Genomic DNA, 18,490 nt, shown 5'->3' with positions numbered 1-18,490 from the left:
GTGCAAAAGTTATTTGGTTTAGTTGAATAATGGCTGTACAGATGTAGCTCATGTTTCTGCGATGTGGCGTACCGCGTCACGGCGGCCTGGCGTACCATGAGCTACATCTGTATGTGCACAAAGTCTATGATGTATTATCATCTCCTATATTGTGTAAGGCTTTCATAGAACAGGCGCATTGTTTAATGATTGTGTGTAGCTAGCATCTAGCGATGTGGAATAATCTGCATCACGATATAATCTTACCACGTTCTGCTCTTCTAGGAAGATGACGTCCAGTTTTTCTTTAATGAAAATACTGCAAAGTTGAGCAGTAACATTATGGACAAGTGGATTGTGTCCTTCACTCAGTCGCTCATCCAGTTCTTCAATGTGGAGATGTCAGGTAGGTGACACCCTGCTCCATGTTACAGTACTAAGGGTGATGTCCACCTCAGTGGTCGCCATCACTATGTGGAGCCTCAATATTGAGTGTCCTCATTTCTCTATATGTACGTAGCCAGTCTGTACTTAACAAAGGGCATTGGACGCTGGCTAAGTGCTACCATTGAGGAGACCTGGAAACTCCTGTAGAAGTAATATTCTCTTACCTACCGTACTTAGCCAGGTTTCTGAGGTCCATCTCCCGGGCTAGTAACCGGTTCAGAGGCCCCCGAGACCGAACAGAGAATGTAGTGTTTGTATGAGAAGAAAGTGGTCAACAGTGTCACATGTAATGGAGCGATCCAGGAGGGGTTACTCTCTGTCCAGGTAACCCCCACCACATAGTGCAAAAGGCCCATAGGAGCCAATACCTTCAATTAGGGTCACTCCATGTCCGCTCACCCAGACGCCCAACGACTCACATTTTCATGATACTTTGTACACTTGATACTGACCCGAAGCTACTAACCCATGTGCATGTTTTCTTCTCTAGGCCTCACGGTTTTTGATCTATAAGGGGTCAAAGTTTCGAAAAATTGTTTGGAAATGCCACTAAAGATGCTCTGGTTTTTTTCTGTGGTGTATCTGGAAAAAATTCACATCTCAGCGCCTAATCCACGTATCACTATTATCTCAGTGTCTAATCCACGTATCACTATTATCTCAGTGTCTAATCCACGCATTGCTATTATCTCAGTGTCTAATCCACGTATCGCTATTATCTCAGTGTCTAATCCACGTATCACTATTATCTCAGTGTCTAATCCACGTATCGCTATTATCTGTGTCTAATCCACGTATCGCTATTATCTCCGTGTCTAATCCACGTATCGCTACCATCTCAGTGTCTAATCCACGTATCGCTATTATCTCAGTGTCTAATCCACGTATCGCTATTATCTCAGTGTCTAATCCACGTATCGCTATTATCTCAGTGTCTCCTCCATGTATCGCTATTATCTCAGTGCCTAATCCACGTATCGCTATCATCTCAGTGCCTAATCCACGTATCGCTATCATCTCAGTGCCTAATCCACGTATCGCTATCATCTCAGTGCCTAATCCACATATTGCTATCATCTCAGTGCCTAATCCACGTATCGCTATCATCTCAGTGCCTAATTCACGCATCGCTGTCATCTCAGTGCCTAATCCACGTATCACTATTATCTCAGTGTCTAATCCACGTATCGCTATTATCTCAGTGTCTAATCCACGTATCGCTATCATCTCAGTGCCTAATCCACATATTGCTATCATCTCAGTGTCTAATCCACGTATCACTATCATCTCAGTGCCTAATCCACGTATCGCTATCCTCTCAGTGCCTAATCCACGTATCGCTATCATCTGTGTCTAATCCACGTATCGCTATCATCTCAGTGCCTAATCCACGTATCGCTATCCTCTCAGTGCCTAATCCACGTATCGCTATCATCTGTGTCTAATCCACGTATCGCTACCATCTCAGTGTCTAATCCACGTATCGCTATTATCTCAGTGTCTAATCCACGTATCGCTATTATCTCAGTGTCTAATCCACGTATCGCTATTATCTCAGTGTCTCCTCCATGTATCGCTATTATCTCAGTGCCTAATCCACGTATCGCTATCATCTCAGTGCCTAATCCACGTATCGCTATCATCTCAGTGCCTAATCCACGTATCGCTATCATCTCAGTGCCTAATCCACATATTGCTATCATCTCAGTGCCTAATCCACGTATCGCTATCATCTCAGTGCCTAATTCACGCATCGCTGTCATCTCAGTGCCTAATCCACGTATCACTATTATCTCAGTGTCTAATCCACGTATCGCTATTATCTCAGTGTCTAATCCACGTATCGCTATCATCTCAGTGCCTAATCCACATATTGCTATCATCTCAGTGTCTAATCCACGTATCACTATCATCTCAGTGCCTAATCCACGTATCGCTATCCTCTCAGTGCCTAATCCACGTATCGCTATCATCTGTGTCTAATCCACGTATCGCTATCATCTGTGTCTAATCCACGTATCGCTATCATCTGTGTCTAATCCACGTATCGCTATCATATCAGTGCCTAATCCACGTATCGCTATCATCTGTGTCTAATCCACGTATCGCTATCCTCAGTGCCTAATCCACGTATCGCTATCCTCTCAGTGCCTAATCCACGTATCGCTATCCTCTCAGTGCCTAATCCACGTATCGCTATTATCAGTGCCTAATCCACGTATCGCTATTATCAGTGCCTAATCCACGTATCGCTATCTGTGTCTAATCCATGTATCCCTATCATCTGTGTCTAATCCACGTATCGCTATCATCTCAGTGCCTAATCCACGTATCGCTATCATCTCAGTGCCTAATCCACGTATCGCTATCTGTGTCTAATCCACGTATCGCTATCATCTGTGTCTAATCCACGTATCGCTATCATCTCAGTGTCTAATCCACGTATCGCTATCATCTGTGTCTAATCCACGTATCGCTATCATCTGTGTCTAATCCACGTATTGCTATCCTCTCAGTGCCTAATCCACGTATCGCTATCATCTGTGTCTAATCCACGTATCGCTATCATCTCAGTGTCTAATCCACGTATCGCTATCATCTGTGTCTAATCCACGTATTGCTATCATCTGTGTCTAATCCACGTATCGCTATCCTCTCAGTGCCTAATCAACGTATCGCTATCCTCTCAGTGCCTAATCCACGTATCGCTATCATCTCAGTGCCTAATCCACGTATCGCTATTATCAGTGCCTAATCCACGTATCGCTATCTGTGTCTAATCCATGTATCCCTATCATCTGTGTCTAATCCACGTATCACTATTATCTCAGTGCCTAATCCACATATTGCTATCATCTCAGTGTCTAATCCACGTATCACTATCATCTCAGTGCCTAATCCACGTATCGCTATCCTCTCAGTGCCTAATCCACGTATCGCTATCATCTCAGTGCCTAATCCACGTATCGCTATCATCTGTGTCTAATCCACGTATCGCTATCATCTGTGTCTAATCCACGTATCGCTATCATATCAGTGCCTAATCCACGTATCGCTATCATCTGTGTCTAATCCACGTATCGCTATCCTCAGTGCCTAATCCACGTATCGATATCCTTTCAGTACCTAATCCACGTATCGCTATCCTCTCAGTGCCTAATCCACGTATCGCTATCATCTCAGTGCCTAATCCACGTATCGCTATTATCAGTGCCTAATCCACGTATCGCTATCTGTGTCTAATCCATGTATCCCTATCATCTGTGTCTAATCCACGTATCGCTATCATCTCAGTGCCTAATCCACGTATCGCTATCATCTCAGTGCCTAATCCACGTATCGCTATCATCTGTGTCTAATCCACGTATCGCTATCATCTGTGTCTAATCCACGTATTGCTATCCTCTCAGTGCCTAATCCACGTATCGCTATCATCTGTGTCTAATCCACGTATCGCTATCATCTCGGTGCCTAATCCACGTATCGCTATCATCTGTGTCTAATCCACGTATCGCTATCATCTCAGTGTCTAATCCACGTATCGCTATCATCTGTGTCTAATCCACGTATCGCTATCATCTGTGTCTAATCCACGTATTGCTATCCTCTCAGTGCCTAATCCACGTATCGCTATCATCTGTGTCTAATCCACGTATCGCTATCATCTCAGTGTCTAATCCACGTATCGCTATCATCTGTGTCTAATCCACGTATTGCTATCATCTGTGTCTAATCCACGTATCGCTATCCTCTCAGTGCCTAATCCACGTATCGCTATCCTCTCAGTGCCTAATCCACGTATCGCTATCCTCTCAGTGCCTAATCCACGTATCGCTATCCTCTCAGTGCCTAATCCACGTATCGCTATCATCTCAGTGCCTAATCCACGTATCGCTATTATCAGTGCCTAATCCACGTATCGCTATCTGTGTCTAATCCATGTATCCCTATCATCTGTCTAATCCACGTATCGCTATCATCTCAGTGCCTAATCCACGTATCGCTATCATCTCAGTGCCTAATCCACGTATCGCTATCATCTGTGTCTAATCCACGTATCGCTATCATCTGTGTCTAATCCACGTATCGCTATCATCTCAGTGTCTAATCCACGTATCGCTATCATCTGTGTCTAATCCACGTATTGCTATCATCTGTGTCTAATCCACGTATCGCTATCCTCTCAGTGCCTAATCCACGTATCGCTATTATCAGTGCCTAATCCACGTATCGCTATCCTCTCAGTGCCTAATCCACGTATCGCTATCCTCTCAGTGCCTAATCCACGTATCGCTATCCTCTCAGTGTCTAATCCATGTATCCCTATCATCTGTGTCTAATCCATGTATCCCTATCATCTGTGTCTAATCCACGTATCGCTATCATCTGTGTCTAATCCACGTATCGCTATCATCTCAGTGCCTAATCCACGTATCGCTATCATCTGTGTCTAATCCACGTATCGCTATCATCTGTGTCTAATCCACGTATCGCTATCATCTCAGTGTCTAATCCACGTATCGCTATCATCTGTGTCTAATCCACGTATCGCTATCATCTGTGTCTAATCCACGTATTGCTATCCTCTCAGTGCCTAATCCACGTATCGCTATCATCTGTGTCTAATCCACGTATCGCTATTATCAGTGCCTAATCCACGTATCGCTATCTGTGTCTAATCCATGTATCCCTATCATCTGTGTCTAATCCACGTATCACTATTATCTCAGTGCCTAATCCACATATTGCTATCATCTCAGTGTCTAATCCACGTATCACTATCATCTCAGTGCCTAATCCACGTATCGCTATCCTCTCAGTGCCTAATCCACGTATCGCTATTATCAGTGCCTAATCCACGTATCGCTATCTGTGTCTAATCCACGTATCACTATTATCTCAGTGCCTAATCCACATATTGCTATCATCTCAGTGTCTAATCCACGTATCACTATCATCTCAGTGCCTAATCCACGTATCGCTATCCTCTCAGTGCCTAATCCACGTATCGCTATCCTCTCAGTGCCTAATCCATGTATCGCTATCATCTCAGTGCCTAATCCACGTATCGCTATCATCTGTGTCTAATCCACGTATCGCTATCATCTGTGTCTAATCCACGTATCGCTATCATCTGTGTCTAATCCACGTATCGCTATCATATCAGTGCCTAATCCACGTATCGCTATCATCTGTGTCTAATCCACGTATCGCTATCCTCAGTGCCTAATCCACGTATCGCTATCCTCTCAGTGCCTAATCCACGTATCGCTATCCTCTCAGTGCCTAATCCACGTATCGCTATCATCTCAGTGCCTAATCCACGTATCGCTATTATCAGTGCCTAATCCACGTATCGCTATCTGTGTCTAATCCATGTATCCCTATCATCTGTGTCTAATCCACGTATCGCTATCATCTCAGTGCCTAATCCACGTATCGCTATCATCTCAGTGCCTAATCCACGTATCGCTATCATCTGTGTCTAATCCACGTATCGCTATCATCTGTGTCTAATCCACGTATCGCTATCATCTGTGTCTAATCCACGTATCGCTATCATCTCAGTGTCTAATCCACGTATCGCTATCATCTGTGTCTAATCCACGTATCGCTATCATCTGTGTCTAATCCACGTATTGCTATCCTCTCAGTGCCTAATCCACGTATCGCTATCATCTGTGTCTAATCCACGTATCGCTATCATCTCAGTGCCTAATCCACGTATCGCTATCATCTGTGTCTAATCCACGTATCGCTATCATCTCAGTGTCTAATCCACGTATCGCTATCATCTGTGTCTAATCCACGTATCGCTATCATCTGTGTCTAATCCACGTATTGCTATCCTCTCAGTGCCTAATCCACGTATCGCTATCATCTGTGTCTAATCCACGTATCGCTATCATCTCAGTGTCTAATCCACGTATCGCTATCATCTGTGTCTAATCCACGTATCGCTATCCTCTCAGTGCCTAATCCACGTATCGCTATCCTCTCAGTGCCTAATCCACGTATCGCTATCCTCTCAGTGCCTAATCCACGTATCGCTATCCTCTCAGTGCCTAATCCACGTATCGCTATCATCTCAGTGCCTAATCCACGTATCGCTATTATCAGTGCCTAATCCACGTATCGCTATCTGTGTCTAATCCATGTATCCCTATCATCTGTCTAATCCACGTATCGCTATCATCTCAGTGCCTAATCCACGTATCGCTATCATCTCAGTGCCTAATCCACGTATCGCTATCATCTCAGTGCCTAATCCACGTATCGCTATCATCTCAGTGCCTAATCCACGTATCGCTATCATCTCAGTGCCTAATCCACGTATTGCTATCATCTGTGTCTAATCCACGTATCGCTATCCTCTCAGTGCCTAATCCACGTATCGCTATCCTCTCAGTACCTAATCCACGTATCGCTATCATCTCAGTGCCTAATCCACGTATCGCTATCCTCTCAGTGCCTAATCCACGTATCGCTATCCTCTCAGTGCCTAATCCACGTATCGCTATTATCAGTGCCTAATCCACGTATCGCTATCTGTGTCTAATCCATGTATCCCTATCTGTCTAATCCACGTATCGCTATCATCTCAGTGCCTAATCCACGTATCGCTATCATCTCAGTGCCTAATCCACGTATCGCTATCATCTCAGTGCCTAATCCACGTATCGCTATCATCTCAGTGCCTAATCCACGTATCGCTATCATCTGTGTCTAATCCACGTATCGCTATCATCTCAGTGTCTAATCCACGTATCGCTATCATCTGTGTCTTATCCACGTATCGCTATCATCTGTGTCTAATCCACGTATCGCTATCATCTCAGTGCCTGATCCACGTATCGCTATCATCTCAGTGCCTAATCCACGTATCGCTATCATCTCAGTGCCTGATCCACGTATCACTTTTAAATTTGGACTCTTTGTCAATCAAAATATGGAGATTCCAGAAAAACATTGTTGTCCATCTTGCCTGACTGTGAGAGTCATTATACTTTCCTTTACACTTAATAATTTTTTGGTGCAAAAAAACAGTGTGTACAATTAGCATTAACAACCTAAGGCAGATGAGTTATCGTGTCCCTTTTTTTGTTTAAATTGAACCCTAAAGTATGCTCTAAAAGGCGAAAAAATAAAATAATTGGGATTATGATTGCCTCTGTGTATTTTAATGTTTCATTATAATTCTTTCTTTAAAAACTAAAATTACCATTGGTTATAAATTTGCGATCCCTCTGCATATTAAACTGAAATTCACTATACAAGTGTATCCCTGCGAGTGGTGGGGGGGGGGACAGACGTCCCTGGTGACACCGGAGACCACACAGAGGGAACAGCCGTCACCTTACACAGGATATCAGTGTTGTCCCTGCGAGTGGTGGGGGGAACAGACGTCCCTGGTGACACCGGAGACCACACAGAGGGAACAGCCGTCACCTTACACAGGATATCAGTGTTGTCCCTGCGAGTGGTGGGGGGGGGGACAGACGTCCCTGGTGACACCGGAGACCACACAGAGGAACAGCTGTCACCTTACACAGGGTATCAGTGTTGTCCCTGCGAGTGGTGGGGGGGGGGGACAGACGTCCCTGGTGACTCGGAGACCACACAGAGGAACAGCCGTCACCTTACACAGGGTATCAGTGTTGTCCCTGCGAGTGGTGGTGGGGGGAACAGACGTGCCTGGTGACACCGGAGACCACACAGAGGGAACAGCCGTCACCTTACACAGGGTATCAGTGTTGTCCCTGCGAGTGGTGGGGGGGGGAACAGACGTCCCTGGTGACACCGGAGACCACACAGAAGGAACAGCTGTCACCTTACACAGGGTATCAGTGTTGTCCCTGCGAGTGGTGGGGGGAACAGACGTCCCTGGTGACACCGGAGACCACACAGAGGGAACAGCGGTCACCTTACACAGGGTATCAGTGTTGTCCCTGTGAGTGGTGGGGGGGGGACAGACATCCCTGGTGACACCGGAGACCACACAGAGGGAACAGCGGTCACCTTACACAGGGTATCAGTGTTGTCCCTGCGAGTGGTGGGGGGGGAACAGACGTCCCTGGTGACACCGGAGACCACACAGAAGGAACAGCCGTCACCTTACAAAGGGTATCAGTGTTGTCCCTGCGAGTGGTGGGGGGGGAACAGACGTCCCTGGTGACACCGGAGACCACACAGAGGGAACAGCCGTCACCTTACACAGGGTATCAGTGTTGTCCCTGCGAGTGGTGGGGGGGGGAACAGACGTCCCTGGTGACACCGGAGACCACACAGAAGGAACAGCTGTCACCTTACACAGGGTATCAGTGTTGTCCCTGCGAGTGGTGGGGGGGGGGACAGACATCCCTGGTGACACCGGAGACCACACAGAGGGAACAGCGGTCACCTTACACAGGGTATCAGTGTTGTCCCTGCGAGTGGTGGGGGGAACAGACGTCCCTGGTGACACCGGAGACCACACAGAGGGAACAGCGGTCACCTTACACAGGGTATCAGTGTTGTCCCTGTGAGTGGTGGGGGGGGGGGACAGACATCCCTGGTGACACCGGAGACCACACAGAGGGAACAGCGGTCACCTTACACAGGGTATCAGTGTTGTCCCTGCGAGTGGTGGGGGGGGAACAGACGTCCCTTCTGTGTGGTCTCCGGTGTCACCAGGGACGTCTGTTCCCCCCCCACCACTCGCAGGGACAACACTGATACCCTGTGTAAGGTGACCGCTGTTCCCTCTGTGTGGTCTCCGGTGTCACCAGGGATGTCTGTCCCCCCCCCCACCACTCACAGGGACAACACTGATACCCTGTGTAAGGTGACCGCTGTTCCCTCTGTGTGGTCTCCGGTGTCACCAGGGACGTCTGTTCCCCCCACCACTCGCAGGGACAACACTGATACCCTGTGTAAGGTGACCGCTGTTCCCTCTGTGTGGTCTCCGGTGTCACCAGGGATGTCTGTCCCCCCCCCCCACCACTCGCAGGGACAACACTGATACCCTGTGTAAGGTGACAGCTGTTCCTTCTGTGTGGTCTCCGGTGTCACCAGGGATGTCTGTTCCCCCCACCACTCGCAGGGACAACACTGATACCCTGTGTAAGGTGACCGCTGTTCCCTCTGTGTGGTCTCCGGTGTCACCAGGGATGTCTGTCCCCCCCCCCACCACTCGCAGGGACAACACTGATACCCTGTGTAAGGTGACCGCTGTTCCCTCTGTGTGGTCTCCGGTGTCACCAGGGATGTCTGTTCCCCCCACCACTCGCAGGGACAACACTGATACCCTGTGTAAGGTGACCGCTGTTCCCTCTGTGTGGTCTCCGGTGTCACCAGGGATGTCTGTCCCCCCCCCCACCACTCGCAGGGACAACACTGATACCCTGTGTAAGGTGACCGCTGTTCCCTCTGTGTGGTCTCCGGTGTCACCAGGGACGTCTGTTCCCCCCACCACTCGCAGTGACAACACTGATACCCTGTGTAAGGTGACCGCTGTTCCCTCTGTGTGGTCTCCGGTGTCACCAGGGATGTCTGTCCCCCCCCCCACCACTCGCAGGGACAACACTGATACCCTGTGTAAGGTGACCGCTGTTCCCTCTGTGTGGTCTCCGGTGTCACCAGGGACGTCTGTTCCCCCCACCACTCGCAGGGACAACACTGATACCCTGTGTAAGGTGACCGCTGTTCCCTCTGTGTGGTCTCCGGTGTCACCAGGGACGTCTGTTCCCCCCCCCCACCACTCGCAGGGACAACACTGATACCCTGTGTAAGGTGACGGCTGTTCCCTCTGTGTGGTCTCCGGTGTCACCAGGGACGTCTGTTCCCCCCCCACCACTCGCAGGGACAACACTGATACCCTTTGTAAGGTGACGGCTGTTCCTTCTGTGTGGTCTCCGGTGTCACCAGGAACAGCCGTCACCTTACACAGGGTATCAGTGTTGTCCCTGCGAGTGGTGGGGGGGGAACAGACGTCCCTGGTGACACCGGAGACCACACAGAGGAACAGCGGTCACCTTACACAGGGTATCAGTGTTGTCCCTGCGAGTGGTGGGGGGGGGAACAGACGTCCCTGGTGACACCGGAGACCACACAGAAGGAACAGCGGTCACCTTACACAGGGTATCAGTGTTGTCCCTGCGAGTGGTGGGGGGAACAGACGTCCCTGGTGACACCGGAGACCACACAGAGGGAACAGCGGTCACCTTACACAGGGTATCAGTGTTGTCCCTGCGAGTGGTGGGGGGGGAACAGACGTCCCTGGTGACACCGGAGACCACACAGAGGGAACAGCCGTCACCTTACACAGGGTATCAGTGTTGTCCCTGCGAGTGGTGGGGGGAACAGACGTCCCTGGTGACACCGGAGACCACACAGAAGGAACAGCCGTCACCTTACACAGGGTATCAGTGTTGTCCCTGCGAGTGGTGGTGGGGGGGGAACAGACGTCCCTGGTGACACCGGAGACCACACAGAAGGAACAGCGGTCACCTTACACAGGGTATCAGTGTTGTCCCTGCGAGTGGTGGTGGGGGAACAGACGTCCCTGGTGACACCGGAGACCACACAGAGGGAACAGCCGTCACCTTACACAGGGTATCAGTGTTGTCCCTGCGAGTGGTGGGGGGAACAGACGTCCCTGGTGACACCGGAGACCACACAGAAGGAACAGCCGTCACCTTACACAGGGTATCAGTGTTGTCCCTGCGAGTGGTGGTGGGGGGGGAACAGACGTCCCTGGTGACACCGGAGACCACACAGAAGGAACAGCGGTCACCTTACACAGGGTATCAGTGTTGTCCCTGCGAGTGGTGGTGGGGGAACAGACGTCCCTGGTGACACCGGAGACCACACAGAGGGAACAGCGGTCACCTTACACAGGGTATCAGTGTTGTCCCTGCGAGTGGTGGGGGGAACAGACGTCCCTGGTGACACCGGAGACCACACAGAAGGAACAGCGGTCACCTTACACAGGGTATCAGTGTTGTCCCTGCGAGTGGTGGGGGGAACAGACGTCCCTGGTGACACCGGAGACCGCACAGAAGGAACAGCTGTCACCTTACACAGGGTATCAGTGTTGTCCCTGCGAGTGGTGGGGGGAACAGACGTCCCTGGTGACACCGGAGACCACACAGAGGGAACAGCCGTCACCTTACACAGGGTATCAGTGTTGTCCCTGCGAGTGGTGGGGGAACAGACGTCCCTGGTGACACCGGAGACCACACAGAGGGAACAGCGGTCACCTTACACAGGGTATCAGTGTTGTCCCTGCGAGTGGTGGGGGGGGGGGGGAACAGACGTCCCTGGTGACACCGGAGACCACACAGAAGGAACAGCGGTCACCTTACACAGGGTATCAGTGTTGTCCCTGCGAGTGGTGGGGGAACAGACGTCCCTGGTGACACCGGAGACCACACAGAAGGAACAGCGGTCACCTTACACAGGGTATCAGTGTTGTCCCTGCGAGTGGTGGGGGGAACAGACGTCCCTGGTGACACCGGAGACCACACAGAAGGAACAGCTGTCACCTTACACAGGATATCAGTGTTGTCCCTGCGAGTGGTGGGGGGGGCGGAACAGACGTCCCTGGTGACACCGGAGACCACACAGAAGGAACAGCGGTCACCTTACACAGGATATCAGTGTTGTCCCTGCGAGTGGTGGGGGGAGCAGACGTCCCTGGTGACACCGGAGACCACACAGAGGGAACAGCCGTCACCTTACACAGGGTATCAGTGTTGTCCCTGCGAGTGGTGGTGGGGGGAACAGACGTCCCTGGTGACACCGGAGACCACACAGAGGGAACAGCGGTCACCTTACACAGGGTATCAGTGTTGTCCCTGTGAGTGGTGGGGGGGGGACAGACATCCCTGGTGACACCGGAGACCACACAGAAGGAACAGCAGTCACCTTACACAGGGTATCAGTGTTGTCCCTGCGAGTGGTGGGGGGAACAGACGTCCCTGGTGACACCGGAGACCACACAGAAGGAACTGTATTATAGGTAACTGGTTTTTCTTTGACTGTAACAGGTTCTGGCTCTGTGGTTGGAGACAGATTCTTTCCTTTATCGTTCATCCGGGGGCTGCCATTACCTCTGGGTAATGCATAGTGAGCTGTGGGGCGGGCACTAACTAGTTTGAGACTGCATCCCTCTCCCCTATATAACCCCTCTCCCCTATATAACCCCTCTCCCCTATATAACCCAACCCCCTATTTCTCTATCGTCCTAGTGGATGCTGGGGTTCCTGAAAGGACCATGGGGAATAGCGGCTCCGCAGGAGACAGGGCACAAAAAGTAAAGCTTTTCCAGATCAGGTGGTGTGCACTGGCTCCTCCCCCTATGACCCTCCTCCAGACTCCAGTTAGATTTTTGTGCCCGGCCGAGAAGGGTGCAATTCTAGGTGGCTCTCATAAAGAGCTGCTTAGAGAAAGTTTAGCTTAGGTTTTTTATTTTACAGTGATTCCTGCTGGCAACAGGATCACTGCAACGAGGGACAGAGGGGAGAAGAAGTGAACTCACCTGCGTGCAGGATGGATTGGCTTCTTGGCTACTGGACATCAGCTCCAGAGGGACGATCACAGGTACAGCCTGGATGGTCACCGGAGCCGTGCCGCCGGCCCCCTTGCAGATGCTGAAGTAAGAAGAGGTCCAGAATCGGCGGCTGAAGACTCCTGCAGTCTTCTAAAGGTAGCGCACAGCACTGCAGCTGTGCGCCATTTTCCTCTCAGCACACTTCACACGCTGTCACTGAGGGTGCAGGGCACTGGGGGGGGGGCGCCCTGGGAGGCAAATGAAAACCTATTAAAAGGCTAAAAATACCTCACATATAGCCCCAGAGGCTATATGGAGATATTTAACCCCTGCCTGGATTCACAAAATAGCGGGAGACGAGCCCGCCGGAAAAGGGGCGGGGCCTATCTCCTCAGCACACGGCGCCATTTCCTCTCACAGCTCCGCTGGTCAGGACGGCTCCCAGGTCTCTCCCCTGCACTGCACTACAGAAACAGGGTAAAACAGAGAGGGGGGGCAAATTTAATGGCAATATTTTGATATATATAAAGCAGCTATAAGGGAGCACTTATTATAAGGCTATCCCTGTCATATATAGCGCTTTTTTGGTGTGTGCTGGCAGACTCTCCCTCTGTCTCCCCAAAGCGCTAGTGGGTCCTGTCTTCGTGTAGAGCATTCCCTGTGTGTCTGCTGTGTGTCGGTACGTGTGTGTCGACATGTATGAGGACGATATTGGTGTGGAGGCGGAGCAATTGCCAAATATGGGGATGTCACCTCCTAGGGGGTCGACACCAGAATGGATGCCTTTATTTGTGGAATTACGGGATAGCGTCAACTCGCTTAAGCAGTCGTTTGACGACATGAGGCGGCCGGACAATCAATTAGTGCCTGTCCAGGCGCCTCAAACACCGTCAGGGGCTGTGAAACGCCCTTTGCCTCAGTCGGTCGACACAGACCCAGACACAGGCACTGATTCCAGTGGTGACGGTGACGAATCAACCGTATTTTCCAGTAGGGCCACACGTTATATGATTTTGGCAATGAAGGAGGCGTTACATTTAGCTGATACTACAGGTACCACTAAACAGGGTATTATGTGGGGTGTGAAAAAACTACCTATAGTTTTTCCTGAATCAGAAGAACTAAATGATGTATGTGATGAAGCGTGGGTTGCCCCTGATAAAAAGCTGATAATTTCAAAGAAATTATTGGCATTATACCCTTTCCCGCCAGAGGTTAGGGAGCGCTGGGAAACACCTCCTAGGGTGGACAAGGCGCTAACACGCTTATCTAAACAAGTGGCGTTACCCTCTCCTGAGACGGCCGCACTTAAAGATCCATCAGATAGGAGGATGGAAAATATCCAAAAAAGTATATACACACATGCAGGTGTTATACTACGACCAGCTATAGCGACTGCCTGGATGTGCAGTGCTGGGGTAGCTTGGTCAGAGTCCCTGATTGAAAATATTGATACCCTGGACAGGGACAATATTTTACTGTCGTTAGAACAAATAAAGGATGCATTTCTTTATATGCGTGATGCACAGAGGGATATCTGCACACTGGCATCACGGGTAAGTGCTATGTCCATTTCGGCCAGAAGAGCTTTATGGACGCGACAGTGGACAGGCGATGCGGATTCAAAACGGCATATGGAAGTTTTGCCGTATAAAGGGGAGGAGTTATTTGGAGTCGGTCTATCAGATTTGGTGGCCACGGCTACAGCCGGGAAATCCACCTTTCTACCTCAAGTCACTCCCCAACAGAAAAAGGCACCGACTTTTCAACCGCAGCCCTTTCGTTCCTTTAAAAATAAGAGAGCAAAGGGCTATTCATATCTGCCACGAGGCAAAGGTCGAGGGAAGAGACAGCAACAGGCAGCTCCTTCCCAGGAACAGAAGCCCTCCCCCGCTTCTACAAAAGCCTCAGCATGACGCTGGGGCTTCTCAAGCGGACTCGTGGGCGGTCGTCTCAAAAATTACAGCGCGCAGTGGGCTCACTCGCAGGTAGATCCCTGGATCCTGCAGATAATATCTCAGGGGTACAGGTTGGAACTAGAGACGTCTCCACCTCGCCGTTTCCTGAAGTCTGCTTTACCAACGTCCCCCTCCGAAAGGGAGACGGTTTTGGAAGCCATTCACAAGCTGTACTCTCAGCAGGTGATAGTCAAGGTACCTCTTCTACAACAAGGGAAGGGGTATTATTCCACTCTATTTGTGGTACCGAAGCCGGATGGCTCGGTAAGGCCTATTCTAAATCTGAAGTCCTTGAACCTGTACATAAAGAAGTTCAAGTTCAAGATGGAGTCACTCAGAGCAGTGATAGCGAACCTGGAAGAAGGGGACTTTATGGTATCCTTGGACATCAAGGATGCGTATCTCCACGTTCCAATTTACCCCTCACACCAGGGGTACCTCAGGTTCGTTGTACAAAACTGTCACTATCAGTTTCGGACGCTGCCGTTTGGTTTGTCCACGGCACCTCGGGTCTTTACAAAGGTAATGGCCGAGATGATGATTCTTCTTCGAAGAAAAGGCGTATTAATTATCCCATACTTGGACGATCTCCTAATAAGGGCAAGGTCCAGAGAACAGCTAGAGATGGGATTAGCACTATCTCAAGAGGTGCTAAAGCAGCACGGATGGATTCTGAATATTCCAAAATCCCAATTAATGCCGACAACTCGTCTGCTGTTCCTAGGGATGATTCTGGACACGGTTCAGAAAAAGGTTTTTCTTCCCGAGGAAAAAGCCAAGGAGTTATCCGACCTGGTCAGGAACCTCCTAAAACCAGGAAAGGTGTCTGTGCATCAATGCACAAGAGTCCTGGGAAAAATGGTGGCTTCTTACGAAGCAATTCCATTCGGCAGATTCCATGCAAGAATTTTCCAAAGGGATCTGTTGGACAAATGGTCAGGGTCGCATCTTCAGATGCACCTGCGGATAACCCTGTCTCCAAGGACAAGGGTATCTCTTCTGTGGTGGTTGCAGAGGGCTCATCTATTGGAGGGCCGCAGATTCGGCATACAGGATTGGATCCTGGTGACCACGGACGCCAGCCTGAGAGGCTGGGGAGCAGTCACACAAGGAAGAAACTTCCAGGGAGTGTGGTCGAGCCTGGAAAAGTCTCTTCACATAAACATTCTGGAACTAAGAGCAATCTACAATGCTCTAAGCCAGGCGGAACCTCTGCTTCAAGGAAGACCGGTGTTGATCCAGTCGGACAACATCACGGCAGTCGCCCATGTAAACAGACAGGGCGGCACAAGAAGCAGGAGTGCAATGGCAGAAGCTGCCAGGATCCTTCGCTGGGCGGAGAATCACGTGATAGCACTGTCAGCAGTGTTCATCCCGGGCGTGGACAACTGGGAAGCAGACTTCCTCAGCAGACACGATCTTCACCCGGGAGAGTGGGGACTTCATCCAGAAGTTTTCCACATGCTAATAAACCGTTGGGAAAGACCAATGGTGGACATGATGGCGTCTCGCCTCAACAAAAAACTGGACAGGTATTGCGCCAGGTCAAGAGATCCGCAGGCAATAGCTGTGGACGCGCTGGTAACACCTTGGGTGTACCAGTCGGTGTATGTGTTTCCTCCTCTGCCTCTCATACCAAAGGTATTGAGAATCATACGGCAAAGCGGAGTAAGAACGATACTAGTGGCTCCGGATTGGCCAAGAAGGTCTTGGTACCCGGAACTTCAAGAGATGGTCACGGACGATCCGTGGCCTCTACCTCTGAGAAGGGACCTGCTTCAACAGGGTCCCTGCCTCTTTCAAGACTTACCGCGGCTGCGTTTGACGGCATGGCGGTTGAACGCCAGATCCTAAAAGGAAAAGGCATTCCAGAAGAAGTCATTCCTACCTTGATTAAGGCAAGAAAGGAAGTCACAGCGAAGCATGATCACCGCATTTGGCGGAAATATGTTGCGTGGTGCGAGGATCGGAGTGCTCCGACGGAGGTATTTCAACTGGGTCGTTTCCTACATTTCCTGCAATCAGGATTGTCTATGGGTCTCAAATTGGGATCTATTAAGGTTCAAATTTCGGCCCTGTCAATATTCTTCCAAAAAGAATTGGCCTCAGTCCCTGAGGTCCAGACTTTTGTCAAAGGAGTACTGCATATACAGCCTCCTGTGGTGCCTCCGGTGGCACCGTGGGATCTAAATGTAGTTTTAGATTTCCTCAAATCCCATTGGTTTGAACCACTAAAAAATGTGGATTTGAAATATCTCACATGGAAAGTGACTATGTTACTGGCCCTGGCTTCCGCCAGGAGAGTATCTGAACTGGCGGTTTTATCTTATAAAAGCCCTTATTTAATTTTCCATTCGGATAGGGCAGAGCTGCGGACGCGTCCGCATTTTCTCCCTAAGGTGGTATCAGCGTTTCACCTGAACCAGCCTATTGTAGTGCCTGCGGCTACAAGCGACTTGGAGGACTCCAAGTTGTTGGACGTTGTCAGAGCTTTAAAAATATACATTTCAAGGACGGCTGGAGTCAGAAAATCTGACTCGCTGTTTATACTGTATGCACCCAACAAGTTGGGTGCGCCTGCTTCTAAGCAGTCGATTGCTCGTTGGATTTGTAACACAATTCAACTTGCACATTCTGTGGCAGGCCTGCCACAGCCTAAATCTGTTAAGGCCCATTCCACAAGGAAGGTGGGCTCATCTTGGGCGGCTGCCCGAGGGGTCTCGGCATTACAACTCTGCCGAGCAGCTACGTGGTCAGGGGAGAACACGTTTGTAAAATTCTACAAATTTGATACCCTGGCAAAAGAGGACCTGGAGTTCTCTCATTCGGTGCTGCAGAGTCATCCGCACTCTCCCGCCCGTTTGGGAGCTTTGGTATAATCCCCATGGTCCTTTCAGGAACCCCAGCATCCACTAGGACAGTGTTTCCCAACCTCGGTCCTCAAGGCACACTAACAGTCCTGGTTTTAGTGATATCCAGGCTTGAACACAGGTGACTTAATTAGTACCTCAGTTATTTTGATTTAACCATCTGTGCTGAAGCCTGGATATCACTAAAACCTGTACTGTTGGTGTGCCTTGAGGACCGCGGTTGGGAATGCCTGCACTAGGACGATAGAGAAAATAAGAATTTACTTACCGATAATTCTATTTCTCGGAGTCCGTAGTGGATGCTGGGCGCCCATCCCAAGTGCGGATTATCTGCAATACTTGTACATAGTTATTGTTAACTAATTCGGGTTATTGTTTAGGGAGCCATCTTTCAGAGGCTCCTCTGTTATCATACTGTTAACTGGGTTTAGATCACAAGTTGTACGGTGTGATTGGTGTGGCTGGTATGAGTCTTACCCGGGATTCAAAATCCTCCCTTATTGTGTACGCTCGTCCGGGCACAGTACCTAATTGGAGTCTGGAGGAGGGTCATAGGGGGAGGAGCCAGTGCACACCACCTGATCTGGAAAAGCTTTACTTTTTGTGCCCTGTCTCCTGCGGAGCCGCTATTCCCCATGGTCCTTTCAGGAACCCCAGCATCCACTACGGACTCCGAGAAATAGAATTATCGGTAAGTAAATTCT

General features: G+C 49.8%; 1 protein-coding gene across 1 annotated transcript in view; it reads left to right on the top strand.

Moving 5' to 3' along the window:
- Window positions 1-18,490, top strand: part of IARS1 (isoleucyl-tRNA synthetase 1) — a 513,623-nt gene that overhangs the window by 331,142 nt on the left and 163,991 nt on the right. The window contains exon 19 of the mRNA XM_063941580.1: window positions 265-385. Coding sequence (XP_063797650.1) covers window positions 265-385 — 121 coding nt within the window. The remainder of the gene's footprint in view (window positions 1-264; window positions 386-18,490) is intronic.

This window comes from Pseudophryne corroboree, chromosome 9, assembly GCF_028390025.1.
Source record: "Pseudophryne corroboree isolate aPseCor3 chromosome 9, aPseCor3.hap2, whole genome shotgun sequence".
Lineage (NCBI taxonomy): Eukaryota > Metazoa > Chordata > Amphibia > Anura > Myobatrachidae > Pseudophryne > Pseudophryne corroboree.
The sequence above is the reverse complement of the archived record's forward strand: the minus strand, read 5'-3'. Positions and strand labels throughout refer to the sequence as shown.